This window comes from Chelonoidis abingdonii, chromosome 6 (genome assembly GCF_003597395.2).
Source record: "Chelonoidis abingdonii isolate Lonesome George chromosome 6, CheloAbing_2.0, whole genome shotgun sequence".
Taxonomy (NCBI): domain Eukaryota; kingdom Metazoa; phylum Chordata; order Testudines; family Testudinidae; genus Chelonoidis; species Chelonoidis abingdonii.
Window position 1 is genome coordinate 17,495,462 of NC_133774.1, and position 19,340 is coordinate 17,514,801.

The window sequence follows — 19,340 nt, forward strand, 5'->3', positions numbered from 1 at the left end:
TGTGTTTTCCTCAGTAGGTCTGTGCAGTTTCCCTCTAATAATAAAATTGTGGAATATTTATGAATGGGAAGTATGTTCTTTTACCAGGTCAGCCAACCAGTATATTGACAGGTAGCCATAGTGATGGACTTTTACAGATTGCTTCAGGGCCTCAGCCAGGAACGCAGCAGAATGGGTTTACAGCTCAGCCAGCTACTTACCATCACAGTGAGTATACACATCGATGCATTCTTTTTAGTTTTTTAAAATTCATTAATAAATATTCAGGTGAAATAAAAAAAAATAGAAATGACATATTTAAGCTCCCTTAAAGGCAAAGTAGCCCAGTCCCTTTTTTTTTTTTTATTCTTTTAGATAGTACAACAACTTGGACTGGAAGTCGAACGGCAGCGTACACACCTACTATACCTCACCACCAGAATGGACATCTTCAGCATCACCCACCTATGCCCCATCCTGGACATTACTGTAAGCATTTGTGGATTTTCAAATAGCTCTACTTTTTATGCTATCATTGTAGGATAATGGCAGAACCTCTCTTGTGACCTTCCCCCCACAAGTGTAAATTCTATTAATTATAAAACTATAATTACTGTGTAATCTGACAATTAAATACAAAAGCTCCATGAGAGTTGGTTCACTGTACTTTGTGCAGCATCAAAACAGACGAGCAGATTAAAATTTTACTTGTGTTATAATGGCACCATCCAGTTTTGTAGTTTAAAAACTTGTCAGAATTTCCCTTTTCAGTCTCTGTTTATAGAGCTTTATAACTTGGCTATAAATACTTCCTTTGTCCAAACGTAGATTTTTGAAATAATGTTTGGCCTTTTTTGGTTCAAGTTCCTGTTTCAGATCTTTTAGAAACATATTTAGAGTAAAGTCTCATTTTCTTAATAACTTACAGTACTTAGACAGGCATTGCTTTTAAAGTGTAATTTATGTGCATTAAAATTTAAAAATATTGTAGAAGTTAAAAATCATTGCTGACTGGCCCCACTACAGCCCAATTCATGGAGACATTTGGCACGTACATTTGCACTTACTACAAAACAAACCTGAAAATGGATATTTTTTAAAGATTCCTAGTTGGCCCTTGGCCTCAAGGCAAAATAGATTGATTTTTGTTTTTCTGTGTTGTAATCTAGTAGGTTTGAATGAGATCAGTAGAGCTTAAAGGTATAGCAGATTAGATAGTTTATCTAAGAGCAAGGACTGTGGTGAGAAAAGAACAAAAATTAAAATTCTTCTCTATTATGGAATTCAGTAATCTCTAAACACTGGGATCATTCTGGATTTCCTATTATTGTACTTACAAATTATTCTATTTGCAGTGGTTATGCTCCGCACTTTATTCCTGAGGGGGAGATAAAATCAATTATTGCAATAAATTACTTTGGCAGTTTTCCTGTATCAACAAAACATATTTTAGACTCTGTTATTAAGTTTTATATTACTCCCTTATACCTGATTCCCACTCATACCTCATCTTGTTTATATGAAGTACTGGAGTTCAAAAATATTTCTGGTGCTCAAGTTACTCATAAACGTTCTCAATATTTACTTGGATTTCTAATTTAATACTTTGACTTGCCTAAAAATGTGTAGTGGTATCCCTGGGCTCTCTTCTTAGCCTCTTGCTCCTCTCACTTTGGGCAACCTCATCCATTGACATCTACCAACTTTGTCATTTTCTCCCAGAAGCCATTGTGCCTTTGTCCGCGATGTGTGTCCTGAACTCATCTGTAAGACAGCACATTTAAATCCCTTCTAAAGATATACTTCTGCTGTGCTGCCTATGGGGAGCATAACTTAATTTTTATTATAAATTAGCTAACTACGCTTTGGCAAGACTAAGCTGTCTGCTGACTTCTGTTTTTAGAATGAACTTGTCAGGGCTAGGACCATACTTTCTTCTCTGTTTGGAAAGTGCCTAACACATTGTGGACTCTACCAAAACTTAATATTCAGAAATCTGTATCTTCATGTAAAATAAACTTCATGCTTTTTTTTAAAGGGCCAGTTCACAATGAACTTGCATTCCAGCCTCCTATATCAAATCATCCTGGTAAGTGCATGCTTCTGAAGAGTTGTTCAAAGCATAATGGAAAATTCAGTTTATTCCATATGGGCCTGAAACAAAGCCATGTGTCACCTACTTCAAAAGCTATGCCAAGCATGTGTTACAAAGAAATAATACATTTTGAGATAGGAAAAATTAGAAAAAACTGTTTTTTTTTTAAAGCTTAAGCAATTGGTGGAATCTAAGCAGTATAGTTTTGGTGTGAAACCTAGAAAACTACTCAACTTGCAGATGCAAGGTTGTATACTAACATTACAATAATACAGTTTGTCCCATCACACAGGTTATATCATTTGTATGATTTAAACAGTAACTTATTTTTTCATTCATTGGCCTCTACCACTGAAAGGAAAACTGGCAATGATTGAAAGCTGAATTTAACTGATGATAAGACAGCAATGTTAATTACAAAAATATGAATTTTTATATAATCCACACTTTCATAATGAAGTATTGTTTCATAAACATAAGTCTGAAATACTTGTTCCTTGAGGGGTTTTGTAAAAACTGGAAACCTTTGTGTCTATCCTATTATGATAAAAACAGTATTTTTCCTAATATTTGCAGTGATTCTTAATTTCCTAAAAATCAACCTGTACTATCTATCTGTATATAAAAAGTATAATTAATATGCAAATTCATTGACATTGATGTGCAGTTAGAATAATTAAGTGCAATTGCAAGCTTAAGTTACCATGATCTCATTCCTGCCCAGGTGTTCTGTTCCATCTCTAATGTGCAAAACCTTTACTAGTAAATGCTACATAAAAATTTGAAAGCGGAGGCAGTTTTGTGCTCATTTAAGCTCTCACAGCTGACCTCTTACAGATACATAAAAAATACATGCACACACAGTTGAAAATTAAATTCCAAGTACAAATGGCAAAAGTCCTAAACCCTTGTCTCTCAGGGTTTTGCAGAATTTTTACTGTCACATTTCAGTCTGTTCTTTGTCTTCTCTAGCTCCGGAGTACTGGTGTTCAATTGCTTACTTTGAAATGGATGTGCAGGTTGGGGAGACATTTAAAGTCCCTTCAAGTTGTCCAGTTGTTACTGTTGATGGATATGTAGACCCTTCTGGAGGAGACCGCTTTTGCCTGGGCCAGCTTTCTAATGTGCACAGAACAGAAGCCATCGAAAGAGCAAGGTATTTTGCATATCTTCTGGAACACCAGACTTTGGTTGTATTTTATATTTATTGTTCCAACTTTTGGTATATATCTTTCCTTTGAAGGTATAAGTGCCATTATGTACATTCTGATTAATAAGCTACTACAGCATGTGTCTTCCTGGGCCTTTGGGTTCATACTTCAGGTATGTTCATGCATCTGAGCAGTGTATCAGTGGCTAGGAGTGTGCCCCTTGAGGTGGCATGTAGCATTTGTTGGTTTATATAATTGTATTTTGTTTTTAAAATTATGTCAACTTTCAATTTGTGTCCTTGGGCTTGAGGTGAGAAGATTTAAACTAAGTGAAGCACGCAGGTTCTTTAGAGCATCATAGGCAAATTGGAAAAAAAAAGACACTTGTTTTTCATTCTCACCTCACACTGAAGTTTTGGTGAAGGAGCAGGAAAAGGACTTCAGGAACTCGTTTGATAGCGATAAACTCCTTTCCCCATGAAACAAACAGGAATGCAACAGGACTAAAATAATTCCAAGTGTAATAGTTAATTACCTTAAAATATGGTGCATGATTGTGACATTACCAAGAGGTCATGTTGCTGTTTTGGAGCATTGCTTTAAAAGATGTGTAGAATGCTGTTCTCTTAATGCAGGACTGTACACTTGGATGACTTTAGAAGAGCTCTGTGTGGTCTCTTTCACCAGCAGAAGGTGGGCCAGGAAAAGATACTATCTCACTCATTTTGTTTCTCTCATGTTTTAATACAGCACGGCTACAGCAATGCTGCAAACAATTTAGGACACTTGTCAGTGTGGATTCTTACTCTGCTGAAATAGTAGGCCCAAGTGTTGTGTTTGCTCAGATACGGTTTTGGAATGCAGGATCTTTGTCTCCAATTACTTTAAATGTTCCTTGACCTACATTGCCTATCCATGCTGCTACTCCCGTAAAGTTAATGTTACGTATACAATGCAGTGTGCTCATTATGCAGTATGGATGTGATATACCTTCACGCTTTTGTTGCATAGCTTGCAGTTGACTGCTGCTGCTAAGACTTCAACAATCCTAATTCTTTGAAAAATAGTAAATTATTCACCTTCTAGCTAAATTATTTTACAGCCTGGAATTTAGATTATGGTGTAGTGGACTGCTGAGAACTCTTAAGATTTGTGTATGGTTCATTTAACAAGGTTTGAATGTGTAGCTTGTGAACCTAAGTACATCGGACCTTTTTCCCTTTTTAAGGTTGCACATAGGTAAAGGGGTGCAGTTGGAATGTAAAGGTGAAGGCGATGTGTGGGTTAGGTGCCTCAGTGACCATGCAGTCTTCGTCCAGAGTTACTACTTGGATAGAGAAGCAGGGCGTGCACCAGGAGATGCAGTTCACAAGATTTACCCAAGTGCATATATAAAGGTTGGTTTGAATATCCTGGATGACAACTGTAGGAAATAACAAATGAATTTGTTCCTTGTAAATGGCAAATTGTTTTATGAAGTGTTGAAAGAAATGTAAACCAAATAACCTAAATTATTTTTTCCCACTAAAACAAAAACTGTTTTAGCCTCTATTAGGCTAACTGGTGCCCAGTAAAGTTTTTTGTTTATTTTATTGTTGATGAATGGCTTTTTAAATTGGCAGTGTTTGTTTATATGTTATGGAAGCAACCAGCCATTTCATAATTCTGTCACAAGCAATCTTAGCTGTGGTTTTGCATTTTAACAGTTTTTGTTTAAATGACTTAGTACAAAAAATTGGTTACTTAAGCTTATAATGTGGTCCAATTTGTTTTTCTCATTTTGGAAAAAAAAATATTTTGAAATGTAATAGTAAAATCTTGAAAAGATAGCTAATTTTTTAATAAAAGCATCGGCATGGAAATATTGAACCAATGAATCACCAAAAGTCAAACTTCTTATACAAAATCATATATTTTTCTAAATCTAATCTATAGATTTCAGATTTAACCCACATTAAAATGATAATTTGCTTTAAATACATCTCAGGGTAAAATGAGGTTTAAAACCAAACTGCTGTGCTGGGCAGTGTACCCAGGGCACTGGATTTCTTTCACTCACTGTAAAAACCCTCAGTCTCTGAGAGCAGAATTCTTGTGTATTTCAGTACCCTGTCTGATCATAAAAAAGCAGTGTGCCCACAAACTGAAACCTAGCTGTTCTAATTTGAGGCCTACCAGCTGTCAGTATTCTGCGTAAGTAAATTGCCATATTTCAACAAGGCTATGACAAAAGCAGACAGGGACTCTCAAAGTTTAGGAGTACACATCTCTAATTTTTCATTTATATTCCTTGCTTTTTGAAATTAACTAGTAAGCTATGACATTCTCCTGGATTTTGTCAGTTTGTGACAATCTTAGCCTCTTTAGCGCACATAGATTGAATCAGGGCCTCAGTGTGGTGGGCTTTTTGTATAGCTACTAGTGCTCAAATCTTAGAGTCTGTAAAAACAATGGATAGAATTTTTGATCCCAACAGAAATAAAAAATCAGTTGGTAAAAGCTTGCCTGTGTCTAGGGAGACTAACTCTGTGGTGTTACGATTTTTAATTTCTCGTATACATAACAGCAGTGATAGCATTGGCTCTTATGAACTCTTTCCCTCAGTGGTTAAGATAAATCTATGTAATGCAGGACTTTATATTTTATTTTAAAGGTGTTTGATTTACGCCAATGTCATCGTCAGATGCAGCAGCAGGCTGCCACTGCACAAGCTGCAGCTGCTGCCCAGGCTGCAGCAGTAGCTGGAAACATCCCTGGACCAGGATCAGTAGGTGGAATAGCCCCAGCTATCAGTAAGTATATTAAGTAGTTTCTTTGCTCTTTTTAAGGAAAAACACCCTACAGTGAATGGGGACCATATATCTATGCTTATTCACGCTTCAGACTTACTCTTATTTATCAAGTAAATAAGAGTATCTATTTCTGTAGCTTCTCTGCACATGAAGCTCCCATTGTGAAGTCTGTGGGAATTCCGGGTGTGAACATGGTTGCAGAATTTGTCTCTATAAAAGGAGTGAGACAAAGTATGCTGCTTCCGAGGCACAAAGGTCAAACAGTATAACTACTTTCCTCGAAACGAAATTGTATCTCCACCTCCTAAAACAGAGCTTGAAAAATTTCCCAGAGAGCTCTAAATGTACTAGTCAGCTGCAAAAAAATGAGGAAGGGGTGTGAGACTGGGGCCCATCACTGAGGTCTAGGGGAAAAAGCCAAGTAAAAAGCTTGTTCTGGAGGAAGGTGTTGGGATCTGTCACTGAGCTTGCCCTGAATGTTGCTAAGAGGAAAGATTTTTATTTTAAAATAGATGCCCAAGTTTAGGCTCCTAAGGTCATATTTTGGCACCTAAATAAGTAGCTAGGCTTTTGAAAATGCTGGACACTTACTTAAGCACATCAATCTTCTCTGGCTGCTGTCTTGCTGTTGGCAAGTAGATATTTCAAGCCATTTCACAGAACATTGCAAATGTTGTGGCCAAAATAATTTAACTTGTTAATATTAACAGAAAGCAACAGTCCTATTTAATGATCAGTTGCCATATTCATATTTTCTTCTGTTTCATTAAACATGAACAAAACAATATAAAAAGAAACAAAATAATTTGGGTAAGGGTTGTGTTTTTTAAATGGAGTACATTTTTGTCTGCGTTAAAACAAACAAAAAAAAAATCTTCCTTGAGAAGGCAACCTGTAGTCTGTACCAACTTTACACTGTTGGGAAATGTTCGTTGCAACATTAAATTCACTGAAATAGAGGTTTAAAATGGAAATACAAACAGGTCTCATTAAGAGCACATTTCAAATGACAATTATGGCTTTAGGCCCCTCTCTACAAATATTTTAAAGAAATCACGTTAGCAGCAAATAAACTGCAGTGGGTGTTGGAGGTTTCCTCACACCATTTGTATAGTTCTGTTAGGTTATCATGTTGAAAGGGAAAACTGAGATTGGCTCCATACATATGCTTGTACATAGACGGTTGATCTGGATAAATTACATATACAGATTTGAAAGTCCTTTTTGCTTGCTTTTTGTTTAATTTGGATTTGTCTCTTTTGGGCCATTTTGAATCAAGATGGCACAGCTATATATTGAATTGTCAATACTTTCTCATAAGGCTGACCAGTCTACTGTTCACTTAATTCCAGACATAAGTATTTCTAGCTGTAGTTAACTTTCTAAAATAGGCTTTTAAGACTGGCTTGCATCACATAACTGTTTTCAGGTTAATTGGTTGTATCTGATCGCTTATACAGGTTTACAAGGATACATAGTCACATAAATCAAAAAGTAGAGTTGGAAAACCTATGTATCTGTAGCACAAATATATAAATGTTGATGGGTATGGTTTGTGGAGAGGGAGAACTGTACATGGAGGAACAGCTGAGCAAACGGGTTACTATGTAGAATTGGCTAGGTGTTGCGTAAAACTGGCATGGTAAAACAGCATGTCTGAGGAAACGCACATGAACACTTACTCAAAACCTCTTATTTAGGTTTGTCAGCTGCTGCTGGAATCGGCGTAGATGATCTTCGCCGCTTATGCATACTTAGGATGAGTTTTGTGAAAGGTTGGGGGCCTGATTACCCAAGACAGAGCATCAAAGAAACGCCCTGTTGGATTGAAATTCATTTACACCGGGCCCTCCAGCTTCTAGATGAAGTACTTCATACCATGCCTATTGCAGACCCGCAACCTCTGGACTGAGATCCCTCTGCACACTGCTGTGGGCTATTGTAGTGTCGGGATGGTGGATTGTAAAATACAGTTCTGTTTATAACCTGAAGATATACTTTACCTTTGTTCTGCTTAATCTTTTAAAACCAGGTTTTAAAAATGTGTTTGCCTTCTTGCTCTTAGCAGAAAGAAACTGAACATGCAGAAATTGGATTTCAAGTTACTTTTTCAGAACTTTACTGTCCCAGCAGGTGGCTCAGAGCTTAAAGTAAAGGCCATATGGGTACTTTCAAAGGGATTCAACACAGTACTGGTAACTTTGATCTGCTCTATTATGGCAACTTGCTGATAAGCCTCATGAGACCCTTTTGTATGCAGAATATATATATATTATATATATTTATATCTGAAAATTCTTTCTAATCACCGTAAACATTTTCCTTAAAACAACTTTATAGTTACTGAAATCTTGCATTTAATTCTTTTAGGGAACAAATCGTTAGTAACAGATATTTCTTTATTTTGATGAATATCTTGCTGTGATTTTTCCAGATTGAAGGGTACAAATTGCCAAAAATGAGGAATATGTTGTTGATGATAATTAAAAGTAGCTTGAAAAAAGAAAATGTTACTTTTCCTTTACTATATTTTAAAAAGATGTCTTAGAGTTTTATTTATATAGGCACACTTTTTAAAACACTAACAGGAGTGGATACTTTCAGTGCTGGCACTCAGTTTAAATATAACATGAAATATCCAATCTGTAAAATTGCCAATTAAATGACATAATGAATATCCTAATGGCAGGAACATATTTTCATAACTACTGCTGACTTCTGTGATCTAAATACAAAGGAAAAAAAGTCAGACTTGGTATTTGTCTAAAATGGGTAGCTTGAGTGTTTATACTTAATTTGAAAAGTGATAACTTGCATATACCATTAAATCACACATTATGACATCAGTATTTAGGATCCAGTTTTTTGTATCTGTTCACCATTTCCACTCAGGGCAAGATGACAAACTTGTTTTTATACCTCTTGGTTATTTTAAGCCTGATGCCATCAGTGACCTCATCAATTGGCAATGACTTTGTATAGAGAATTTAAAGTAGAAAAACTTGCAAATGTATTGACTGTATGACAGTTACAATATGTATGCTTTCTCTCTAGTTAATAGTATAAATAAAATTCTGAAAACCCCAATTTATACAATTGTATTTTGTTTGCTTATATTAAATATTTTTTCTTCTCTTTAAGTCCACTAATGTAGAGTAATTGGTCACTTTTCCTTGAAAGATCAGCAGCAGCCAATAGCATTAAGATTTATGTAACTTCCATCCTAAATTTTAATGTTTTTCATTAGGGCTCTTCTAGCTTTTCTTTCTGTTCTGTGCTTGTTGAGATGTAGCAAGAGTTGTTGTTTCTTAGCGACTGGGTGTGGCATTTGTGTAGGGAATTGGAACTTGAAGAAATGGCCCAGAACTACTGAGTGCAAATCCAGTGCTGCATTCAAACACTGTTAATTGTCTGCCTGCATTGTTATGTTGAACCAATCTAATAGAACAGTTTCATCAGGTAACACAATAAGAAACAGTCTTGAAACAGATTATTCAAGGGGTTTTTTTTGTTTGTTTTTTTTGCCACATTCCTTGCATCATGTCAAGAATCTGCAGAGGACTATGATAGCATTTAGAAGAGCCCTTTTCATCCATAGAGCTCACATGACTTGCCCAAATTAGTGACAGCTGGGTGTTTTTTCTTAGGTGGTTAGATGCTTCTAACCATTTGGTCAAAGATCCTGACTCATCCAAAAAACAAACAAACAAAAATGGTCTCTGGGTTGTTGGAACTAGTGAAGCCTGACCACAGGCTCTTCTTACCCATCTGGCTGTTGAGTTATCTACTGTGCTCTTAATCCCGGATTCTTGGTTCCTAACCACTTGGAAAATGTACAAACTTTTGACAAGTTAATTGTCGTGGGGCACTCATTTCAGTTGATCTTTGCACATGATCTCCCCCTTCAATTCTTATAAACAGCATCTGGAATACTGTGTTCAGATTCAGGCAAACAAGAGAGTATTCAGATTAGAGCAACAAATTCAGATGACTAGGGAATTAACCAAAAGTAAAAATTCCAGGTTTATAATCAGGAAAAATTTCCTGCCAGGTGTGTGAGTGTGAAACTGTGGATGGATGCCCCATCTTGGAGACACTTAAAACAAATAAGAACAACCTTGAGCTGGCATGGGGATGGACTAGAGCAGCAGTTTCCAAGCTCTTTTGGCTGCAACTCCCTTTCAGAGATTCATGTCCCATGTGTACTCTCCTCTTTCTAAGAGACAATATTTCCGTTTGATGCCTGGAGTCTAGAAGCCCATCCCAGCTGGGGCACCCTGCAGTTCTTAGGCCAGTGGGCGTTGTCTTCCCAGGATATGTGCTTGGGGGGGCAGTCTCAGCAGGACACACAGCTGGGCTGCACTCCTCTCCTCATACCTCCATCCCTGCAATCTCCTAGAATCACTCTCAGGCTGCAGGCTCCTCTGGTCGTAGCATGATTCCAAGCATGCATGTGAGCCTGAGTGGGCAGGAGGAACTACCTACCAAGGGGTTTCATGAACATCGGCCTCTGGAGAGGTGAGCAGGCTGAAATATGCCTCCACCTCTTGTGCAGGGAGAGGCCATGCCCCATTACTTCTCATCCTTTCCTCGTTCTTCTGGCCTCAGAGCAGGAGCTGCAGATAGTGAGAGGAGAGTCAGGGCCTCGCATCCTCTGATAACTAGGGCCCTACCAAATTCACAGCCATGAAAAACACATCACAGACCATGAAATCTGGTCTTTTGTGTGCTTTTACCCTATACTATACAGATTTCACAGGGGGAGACCAGCGTTTCTCAATTTGGGGGTCCTGACCCGAAAGGCATTTGCAAGGTGGGGGTCACAGTATTGCCACCCTTCTGTGCATTGCCTTCAGACCTGGGCAACTGAAGAGCGGCAGCAGTTGGCTCTTATCCTGGATTCTTTTCAGAAAAGCACTGATACTAGAAGGCTTGGCTCTCAGTTGGATTTAAAGTAGAATGGTTGGGATTATTTCCACCATATTTGGACAGCTTCTCCACAAAGCTTAAAATTGAAGTTTAGTTTTACTTCGGCCTCGTCCCCACTGGCATTAAAATGGTGGCATTTAGATGCTAAAGTTAGAGGATTTGGCGATAAACTGCCAATGAAATGATTTTTAAATGGTTCAAAAAAGTGTTTAACAATTTTCTTTGCTAGTGTAAACTGGGGACACAATCCCCTTTGAATTCCTATTTAGGCTTTGCGCTGTGAACAAGGGGTGTGATTCCTCTGCTTGTGTACGCATATGTTAGCTCCTGTTGAGGGAGCATGTGAGTATAAATAGCAGTGTAGCCATTTGATAGCATAAGTAGTGGCAGTGCAGGCACAGCAGAGCCATGTCGAGTACGTACCCACCGATTTCAGGCATGTTTATTCAGCATGACCAAGCCATGCCTCTGCTGCCACACTACACAGCTATTTAGAGTCGCACTAGCTTGATGAGAGCTAGCACAGGTGTGTGAGCATGAGCAAGAGAGTCACACCTCTCGCTCATAGTGTACACACACCCTTAGAAACCATTTACTAGGCTTAGGCTTAGTCTTCAAATGATTCTTCTAGACTTGATTGGGAAAAGTTTCTGAGAATGATCTATCCTTTTAGCTCCTTGCATGGCCCCCATCACGGCACTGCCTAGTGGCTTTATCCTCTGAACACCCCTCTAAGGTTGGGAAGTACTATTTCCCTTTTTACAGATAGGGATTTGAGGTACTGAGAGATGAAATGTCTGAGGTCACAAGGAAGTCTGTAGCAGAGGCAGATATTGAACCTGTGTCTGAGTTGTGCTCTTACTTTAACTGCAAGAATGTACTCCCTTAACAATTTGTAAGATGTCTATGCGCTGTCCACACTGGCTAGGCAAATATTATTTAAATTGTATTACCAGGACATTTTTTAAAACTTTCAGTGCCAGTGTGAATGGCTTCTTTGCCTCTTCATTGAACCATTCAATTTTTATGTACTTCCCTTTGGCATGGACTGGTCTCTTGGCATTTCTACAGTATCACATACAGTGAGGTCCACTTTCTGAGTGGGACTTCTAGGTGCTACTGTAATACAATTAATTAAAAAAAAAAATACCCAAGATGGTTCGTTCTTTCGGTGGCATCCAGACTTTACTGAGTCAAGAAATTTCCACTCCTTCTCCTGTGCTACTTAATTCCTATTCCTTCACACCATGAGAGGGAGCACCTTGGGTGTAAAGTACTGTCAACATCCAAAGGAATTCTATTCATTTGAATGTTTTATTTTGTAAACAAGACTTTGAAGAAAAACAGTCGCTAAGAAGAGTTGTTTTGTTTGACCATGCTTGTTTCTGTGGTGTATATATCTGGTGGTTTCTGTGTCCGGTGACAGTTAAAGTCTCTTCTAGGAGATTGCCACTCTTCTAGGGGCAGAGATTTACAATGTGGCCATCTGATCACTTTTGCATTCTTCTGAGGCACCATCGGCTGGATTCCTCTACCTGTGATGCAGGTAGTCAGCATGTTGTCACTGAACATGGTACCTTCCTTGACATTCTCCATGAGACACCTTTACCTAGATGCTCCAAGATCTAGACTGGTGGACAGTGAGGTTGTAGAAAGAATACTTTGCCCTTTCATAAGGTGTTATCTATTCAAAGCACTTTGCAAACACTATTAAAGAGTTTATCTTCCCAACGTTTCTGAAGATCCAATCTGGGATATCCCATTTTATTCTGTCAATATTTTTACTGTGCATGTTCCAGGGGATTTTGACTCTGCTTTTGAATTGTCTGAAAACTTTTTAATTTGGGGAGCTTTGCTAACAGTAGGAATATAGTCTAGAAAATGCCGAGAGATTGGATACTGTTGGCTCCTAGTTACCTTATGCGCATGTGAGAGTGCTTCATCACTCTGGAATTACAGAACTCAACATTTTGAAGGTTGATGAATTCATCTAGTACTCTTCAGATCGTATAAATTTTTCTGGCTCCAGTGCCTATATCCCTCGTGTTTGAGTTTGGTAGCTTTACTAAGCCAAGACACAATTGGATTGGTTACTGTAAAGCATACAGAGCCCAAAATGCACCATGGAAGTTTTCTTTTGAGCACGAAAGCCTATTGAACAGTAATACATGTAGCCATTGCATATATATACTGTAGTTAATTTTCTTGCAAATTCTGTAACAGAGTATGTTTTTGATTAAAAAAAAAAAAAAAAAAGTAAAGATTAAAATCTTTGGCTTCTTTGTTACTTTGTTCAGTGGACAGCTTCTATGCATTTTTTCAATTGGCTGTCAATACTGCAAATTGAAGGAGTGAGGGAGCACCATTTTAGTTAAGGTAGCCATTTTAGGCTGCATCACATTAAAGAGACCTGGCTTGGAGATTATGTAGTTTAATAATACATTCCTGTAAACTATTGTTTCATACTATTTGCATTCTAGTATGGTTCACAGTGTGGTAGGCACTGACTGTATATGAGGACAACTAGGGCCTGTATAAGTACAGAAGTTGGACCAGTTTAACCTAAATTAGTTTAAACTGCTGGATCTCTTGTGTGTGTAGACACACTTATATTTGTTTAGAACTTGTTTTATTGGTTTAGATTATGCCTATAAAGTTTCTGACACAAGCTGAATATACGTAAATTGAGTGTAAACCAGCATTAGAGTGTACACACAAGTTGCACCAGTTGAAATTGAGATAAAATCACACCTTTAATTATATCAGTATAATTCTGCTGATATAGTTTTTTTGTTAACATTGTACCTTGAGTCTGCATGCAAAGTCAAGGATAATTCCATAATCTTAATCTAAAACCATGGCAGTTTGTGAATTATTTTGTGCGCGAGGAGAACTTTTAAACTGTGTGCTCTTTTTTATTCTCTTTGCAAAATGCTTTCCTGGCTTGCCATTCCTCCCTCATCTTTGGCTTGGTGCCTTCCATGAGGACTTCCACCCCTAGAAAATTACGGGGCATAATGTATATGTAGCATTTAATAGGAGTATTTACTGGGATGGAAAAGTTGTGCTGGGGACATTTCAGTTGTGGCATAATTTTTAAATGCCTAATTCTTGGGTAGATGTCCTTCCTTTTTCTTGCAAAAGACAGTCACGGAAAAGGGTAATTGTGATGAGGAAGAGATAAGATGCATTTTCAAAATCTGAATAAAAGTTTGGAAAGCTTAGAATTTTAAATGTTTTGGAATTGAACTGAACAGATGGTTGAAGACTTAAAGCTATGGAACAGTTTAATTGGAAGGGCAAAGAACTTTCCCTGTAAAGTTATAATAGTCAATGCTTTTAGCTTTAGTTCTCTCACTGTTCTTTATATAACTCAAGAAAACACAACTACTTGCTTCCACACGCAGATTATAAATGGAAGGAATGTGTTTTTGTCAAGACCTATAGATGTGTACAAGTTCCAGAATAGCAGCAGTGGGACTACCATGCAACAGAATGGCAGACAGCAGTGTTATGTTTTAGATGTTGGAATCTTTTAAAAACACACAAGTGTAAGTGTGTACAGTTTAGTGATAGAAATAAATATTGTCCTATTAAGTTACCAGTAATAAGTCAACACCATTTATATGGAATAAAGAATAGTAGCATAGACTTGTCACTCTTGAAGAAAGACCAGCATTAACTGAGGAAGCCAAATAAACTTTTAAAGTAAAAGGTCATATTAATGCAAATACATTGTTCTTTAAAGAGATGGAAGGACACTTCATGCGTAACACAGTATGTTAGTGGGTGACAGGCCAGAACGCTAATGCAAGTTTGTAATCCATTTTACAACAATTAAGATGTCCTTTGGCTGTTTTGCTTGGAACTTGCTTCCCTTAGTTCCAGCCAGTAAACTGTTTATCATTCCGATCTGAGGTACTTTTTCTATGGCTGATTGTCAGTATTGAAACACATCCAGATTAAAATCCATTGCAATGAGTGATATTTTCTTGAGTGACATAACTGATTGTCATCTGTGTATTCCCCAGACCACGGTGACTGCTGCTTAAATGAGTGAAGTTATCATTCTTATTAAGCAGATGAAATCCAGAAACCTATAATTCCATTCTCAGTTTTTATTGGGCTGGTAACACTTGAACTGTGATGCTTAATAAATGAACTAATATGCTAATGATGTTAGCGCTCAACTGTTTTGACAATAAGCAGATAACAGATGGACAGAGTGTATTCAAGGCTGTAACTGATTTGAGGGTGCCAGTGACATTTATACAGTTCATGAACGGCAGCAGTGTCCTATGAGTATGTTCAACTTTACCTTTACTCATCTGCCCCAAGACCTTTGCAACAATTCATCCTTTTATTTCACCGAACTAAAAGTCTACTGGATTCCGCTGTAAATATCCTTTATCTTTCCCCTTTTTGTACATACCCTTAATATATAATCTGACTATCTGAACTGTGGTTTGTGTATTTTTACATAGTGTGTATATATAAGTATTATACACATAATACAGAAGCTTATATACAATGTATAGATAATATAAAACCTAATAAACCATCTGTCCCTTTTCTGTCTGCAGTGCACCTAGTTATCATTCCAGAACAAGTCATCCCTAACATCTGCAACTGCCACAAGGTATTTTTCCTCCAGCATTTTTAATTCTAATTCATCCTGTTTATTACACAGGGAAAGAGATCCTTTTTCCATACATCCCATCTGTTGCCCCTTTTATCATTTCTCTTGTGCTGTGAAGTGAACTACCTAAAGGGTCACCAATACCTATTCTTTCTATCCCCATGGGTCAGTGTTTAGCCCTTACTATAGGGCTTTGCAAGAAGTCACCCGTCCCCTTATTTCCTAGTCAGAAGAAGGCAAATTGAACGATATCATCCAGGTTGAGTAGACTTCTCATAACTGGTAATGGATTCTTCTTTTGCCGCTGAAGGGGGACGCTGAGCTCTTGCTTCCTATATCACTGCTTCAGTCTCTGAATTACATTTAATTCTGACTGGGTAGTAGGAAATTGGATTCTCTTAAAGCAGTTTGCATCACTTAATTTTAAAGGGATGGTGCATAATTCCAACTATCAATTTTGGAACTGTCTTTAACCAGCTGTTCACGTAGCCCTAGATCCAAAGCCGATTGAAATGAATGGGAGTGTTTCCACGGACTTCAGTGGGTTTTGTATTAGGTTTTTTAATTTCTGGCTATCTAAACTTAGCATACTCATGGCTCCTGAGAAATGAAATTGCCAGCTGCCTCTGATTTTCAGTAAAATCAGTTTATATGATAGATACATACTGATGTTAATAGAAACCCAGTCTTTTTAGCCATGGTAAGAAATTAAATCCTATTTCTATAATAGCAGCAGAAAAAAAATAATTAAAAATGGTGAAGTGGAAAATTGATATTTGGATTGACATTTGAAACTGGTGCTTTGTCCTTCTGTTGCACATTTTTTACTGTTTTAACCATGTGTTGCTGAATGCAACAGCAGTTGGAAGATCTTAGTTGAGTACGTTATATATATTTTTCCCCCAATCTCTCTGTGTATTTGGAAAGAGTTCTCTACTAATTAATGTACCAAAACATCAAGCAGAGAGCCCTAAAGCATTATGATTTGGAAGAATGGGACCTGGGCTAGGATCTGAGTTCTAATTCTGGCTTTATCACCAAATCATGCTGTGGTTTTGTGCAAGGCGCCCCTGCCCCTGCCTCTGCCTCAGTTTCTTCATCTCCAAATTGGGAAATGTACCTACCTAGCTATCTTCCAAGGGTGTTGTAGGGATTAATTGTGTAGTGGCTTTGTATATGTAAATTATGAAACAAACGTGAAGTGTTATTACTCTCCTACTAATATCACTATACTGTTACTGCTATTGGTGTCTTTCTTGTGCCAGTTGGCTGCATAATTACATCTGATTGAATGGGCAAGGCATGCAGAATTAGGTTTATTACTGACGTCACACTTCCACTTAGTGATCTTGACTCCAGGGTGTCCTAATCATTGCTTCACAGTGAGTATCATTAACTAAAGACTAGGAGCTGTGCTCTTTCCTTTGCACTAGAATGATGTGCTATTACATGAATCCACTCTCTGTAAGCACTAATTGTTTAAGAAGAATTTGAGGGTTCCCCTTCAGAAACGCTATACTTAAAGACTTTTTAAAAAGTATTGTCCTGATATGCATTTCCAATAACTTCACAAGCCTATGGTCCGCTTGAAAAGCGACGATTGGCTACTAGGAGTGATAATCTGAAGTTTGACAAGTACCTAGAATGGACTGATAGAGAGGAGGAAAAATATTGATCAAAATAACTTTCCCACCTACCAGAACAAACCCCTCATGCTTCACAGTGCTTTCCCAGACTGAAAAAAAAAAAAAATTCCACTCATGAGTCTGACCTCCAGCCTTACCAACACAGAATAATCTTGATTAACGAAGCATGTGGCATCATTCAGGGGTAAAGGGCAACATGCTCCATTGAGAACCAATATTGATGAAGGTCCCAAGAATGATTGTCAAACCTCTCAAATATCTTTTTTTGAATCTGTATGTGTGATGAAGTGGGGCTGTTCTTAATGTTTCCTCTGAATACTGGGTGGGTGCCTTAGTTCTGGCCAACACTCTGTCTCCGTGGCAACTAATGGCCCGGGCCTTTCCCCCCTGCAAGGGGATGCTAAAGGTGTGGGTGAAGAAAGAGATCAGGTGACCTCCTGGCCCAGAAAAGAGACAAAGGCTAGAAAGGAGGGGCTGGAGGGGGTCAGTTTGGGGCTGGCTGGGGATAAGGAGTGAGTGCAGTCCAGGTGGTCTGCCTCGCTGGGCCCCAGAATGGACCCAGCTGAGGGTCCCATTCTCTTTACCTACAAGCTCTGTTTTAGACCGTGTTCATGTCATCTAATAAACCTCTGTTTTACTGGTTGGTTAAGAGTCACGTCTGGCTGCGAAGCAAAGTGGGGGTGCTTGCAGGACCCTCTGGCTTCCCCAGGACCCCGCCTGGGTGGACTTGCTATGGGACGCGCACAGAGGGGCATATGCTGAATGCTCCAAGGAGAGACCTAGGAGGTGAAGCTATGTGAGCTTCTTGCCCTGAAGACAGGAGGCTCCCTAAGTCCTGACTGGCTTTATGGGGAGCAGTTCCAGAGCATTGCCTGGGGACTCTGTGACAGTATGTGACTGACGATCTTCTCTCCAGATCAGGACTGATTTCTAAATAGCTCTAGCTCCATTTGATTGCCAACGGAGGGGTCTCAAGTAAATAGTATGTGCTGTGCTGTCCTTCAATAAGATGACTCAGCACCATCTAGTCAAGATGGAATAGGAAGCCTTTAGGAGAAAGTCTTGCTGTATTCTACAGCAAGCTATTGGAGATCCAATTTAGCTAATACCTCTTCTATATTTCAAAATTTAAAGGGTTGGGTTTTTTTTGTCTGATACTGCAAACAGATTTGAGATGAAATCATTTGATTTGTCTGACATTTTTAAAAATACAGGAATTCTGAAATGTCTGAGCAGTGATTTAAAAAAATATTAGGAAATAATGCAACTAAATGTTGAACATTCGTTGCCAGTCTTCGATCAATGAGCTGAAAGATGGCCCACTGATTAGAGCATTAAGCTGGGGTATGGCAGACCCAGTTCAATTCCTGCTGTACCATGGACGTCCTCTGTGATCTTGGGCAAGTCAGGTAAGCTTTCTCTACCTCCATTCCCTGTGAATAAAATGAGGATAAAGACACTGGTTAACCTTGCAGGCGTGCACATCAAAGATAGGTGCTCAGATACTGTAATGATCTGTAACAAGCCTTGTCTACATTGAAAAATTAGATTGACCTAGCTACATCACTCAGGACTGTGAAAAGTGTTGTGTCCTGAGCAGAGCACCATGGTTAGGTCTACCTAACCCCCAGTGTAGATGCGGCTAGATCAACAGAATAATTCTTCCATCACCCTAGCCTACTGCCTCTTGCAGAGGTAGATTAACTACAGCAATCAGAAAAACCCCTCTATCCGTGTAGGAAATGTACACGCTACAGCACCCAGTGCCTTAGCTTCGCTGCTGTGGAGGCTGTAATGCAGACATGGCTGAAGTCAGTGGTTCTCAAACTGTGCTCTGTGGACCACCAGTGGTCTGCAAGCTCCGTTCAGTCTGCAAGCTCCTGGGCGGCCGCACATGAGAATGAAGGGCTACCAACCTAATTAGTGGAGCCGTGCAAGACCTTGGAGAAGACGCACATGTAAGGTGAGCTGGTGGCCTTGGGGGGGATAGGGGGTAGGTGGGAGGGAGCAGTGGGGTTAGAAGAGGGGGTGAGGGGAATTTGGGACATGCAGGGCTGTGGCAGCCAGAGAAAGAGGCGACTTTCCCCTGCCGCTGTGGGGGAGAGGGAG

At 38.7% G+C, this 19,340-nt stretch overlaps 1 protein-coding gene across 6 annotated transcripts in view; it reads left to right on the forward strand.

The window, feature by feature from the left end:
* Positions 1-9,151, forward strand: part of SMAD4 (SMAD family member 4) — a 31,209-nt gene extending 22,058 nt beyond the window's left edge. For 5 of the 6 annotated variants that reach the window (XM_075066873.1, XM_032777752.2, XM_075066872.1 and 2 more), the window contains 7 exons: positions 88-207; positions 355-468; positions 2,018-2,068; positions 3,047-3,230; positions 4,454-4,622; positions 5,879-6,017; positions 7,718-9,151. In XM_075066873.1, coding sequence (XP_074922974.1) covers positions 88-207; positions 355-468; positions 2,018-2,068; positions 3,047-3,230; positions 4,454-4,622; positions 5,879-6,017; positions 7,718-7,929 — 989 coding nt within the window. In that variant the 3' untranslated portion in view covers positions 7,930-9,151. Of the gene's footprint in view, positions 1-87; positions 208-354; positions 469-2,017; positions 2,069-3,046; positions 3,231-4,453; positions 4,623-5,330; positions 5,419-5,878; positions 6,018-7,717 lie in introns of those variants that run through there. The other variant, XR_012656067.1, reaches the window with a different exon arrangement.
* Positions 9,152-19,340: the final 10,189 nt, after the last annotated feature.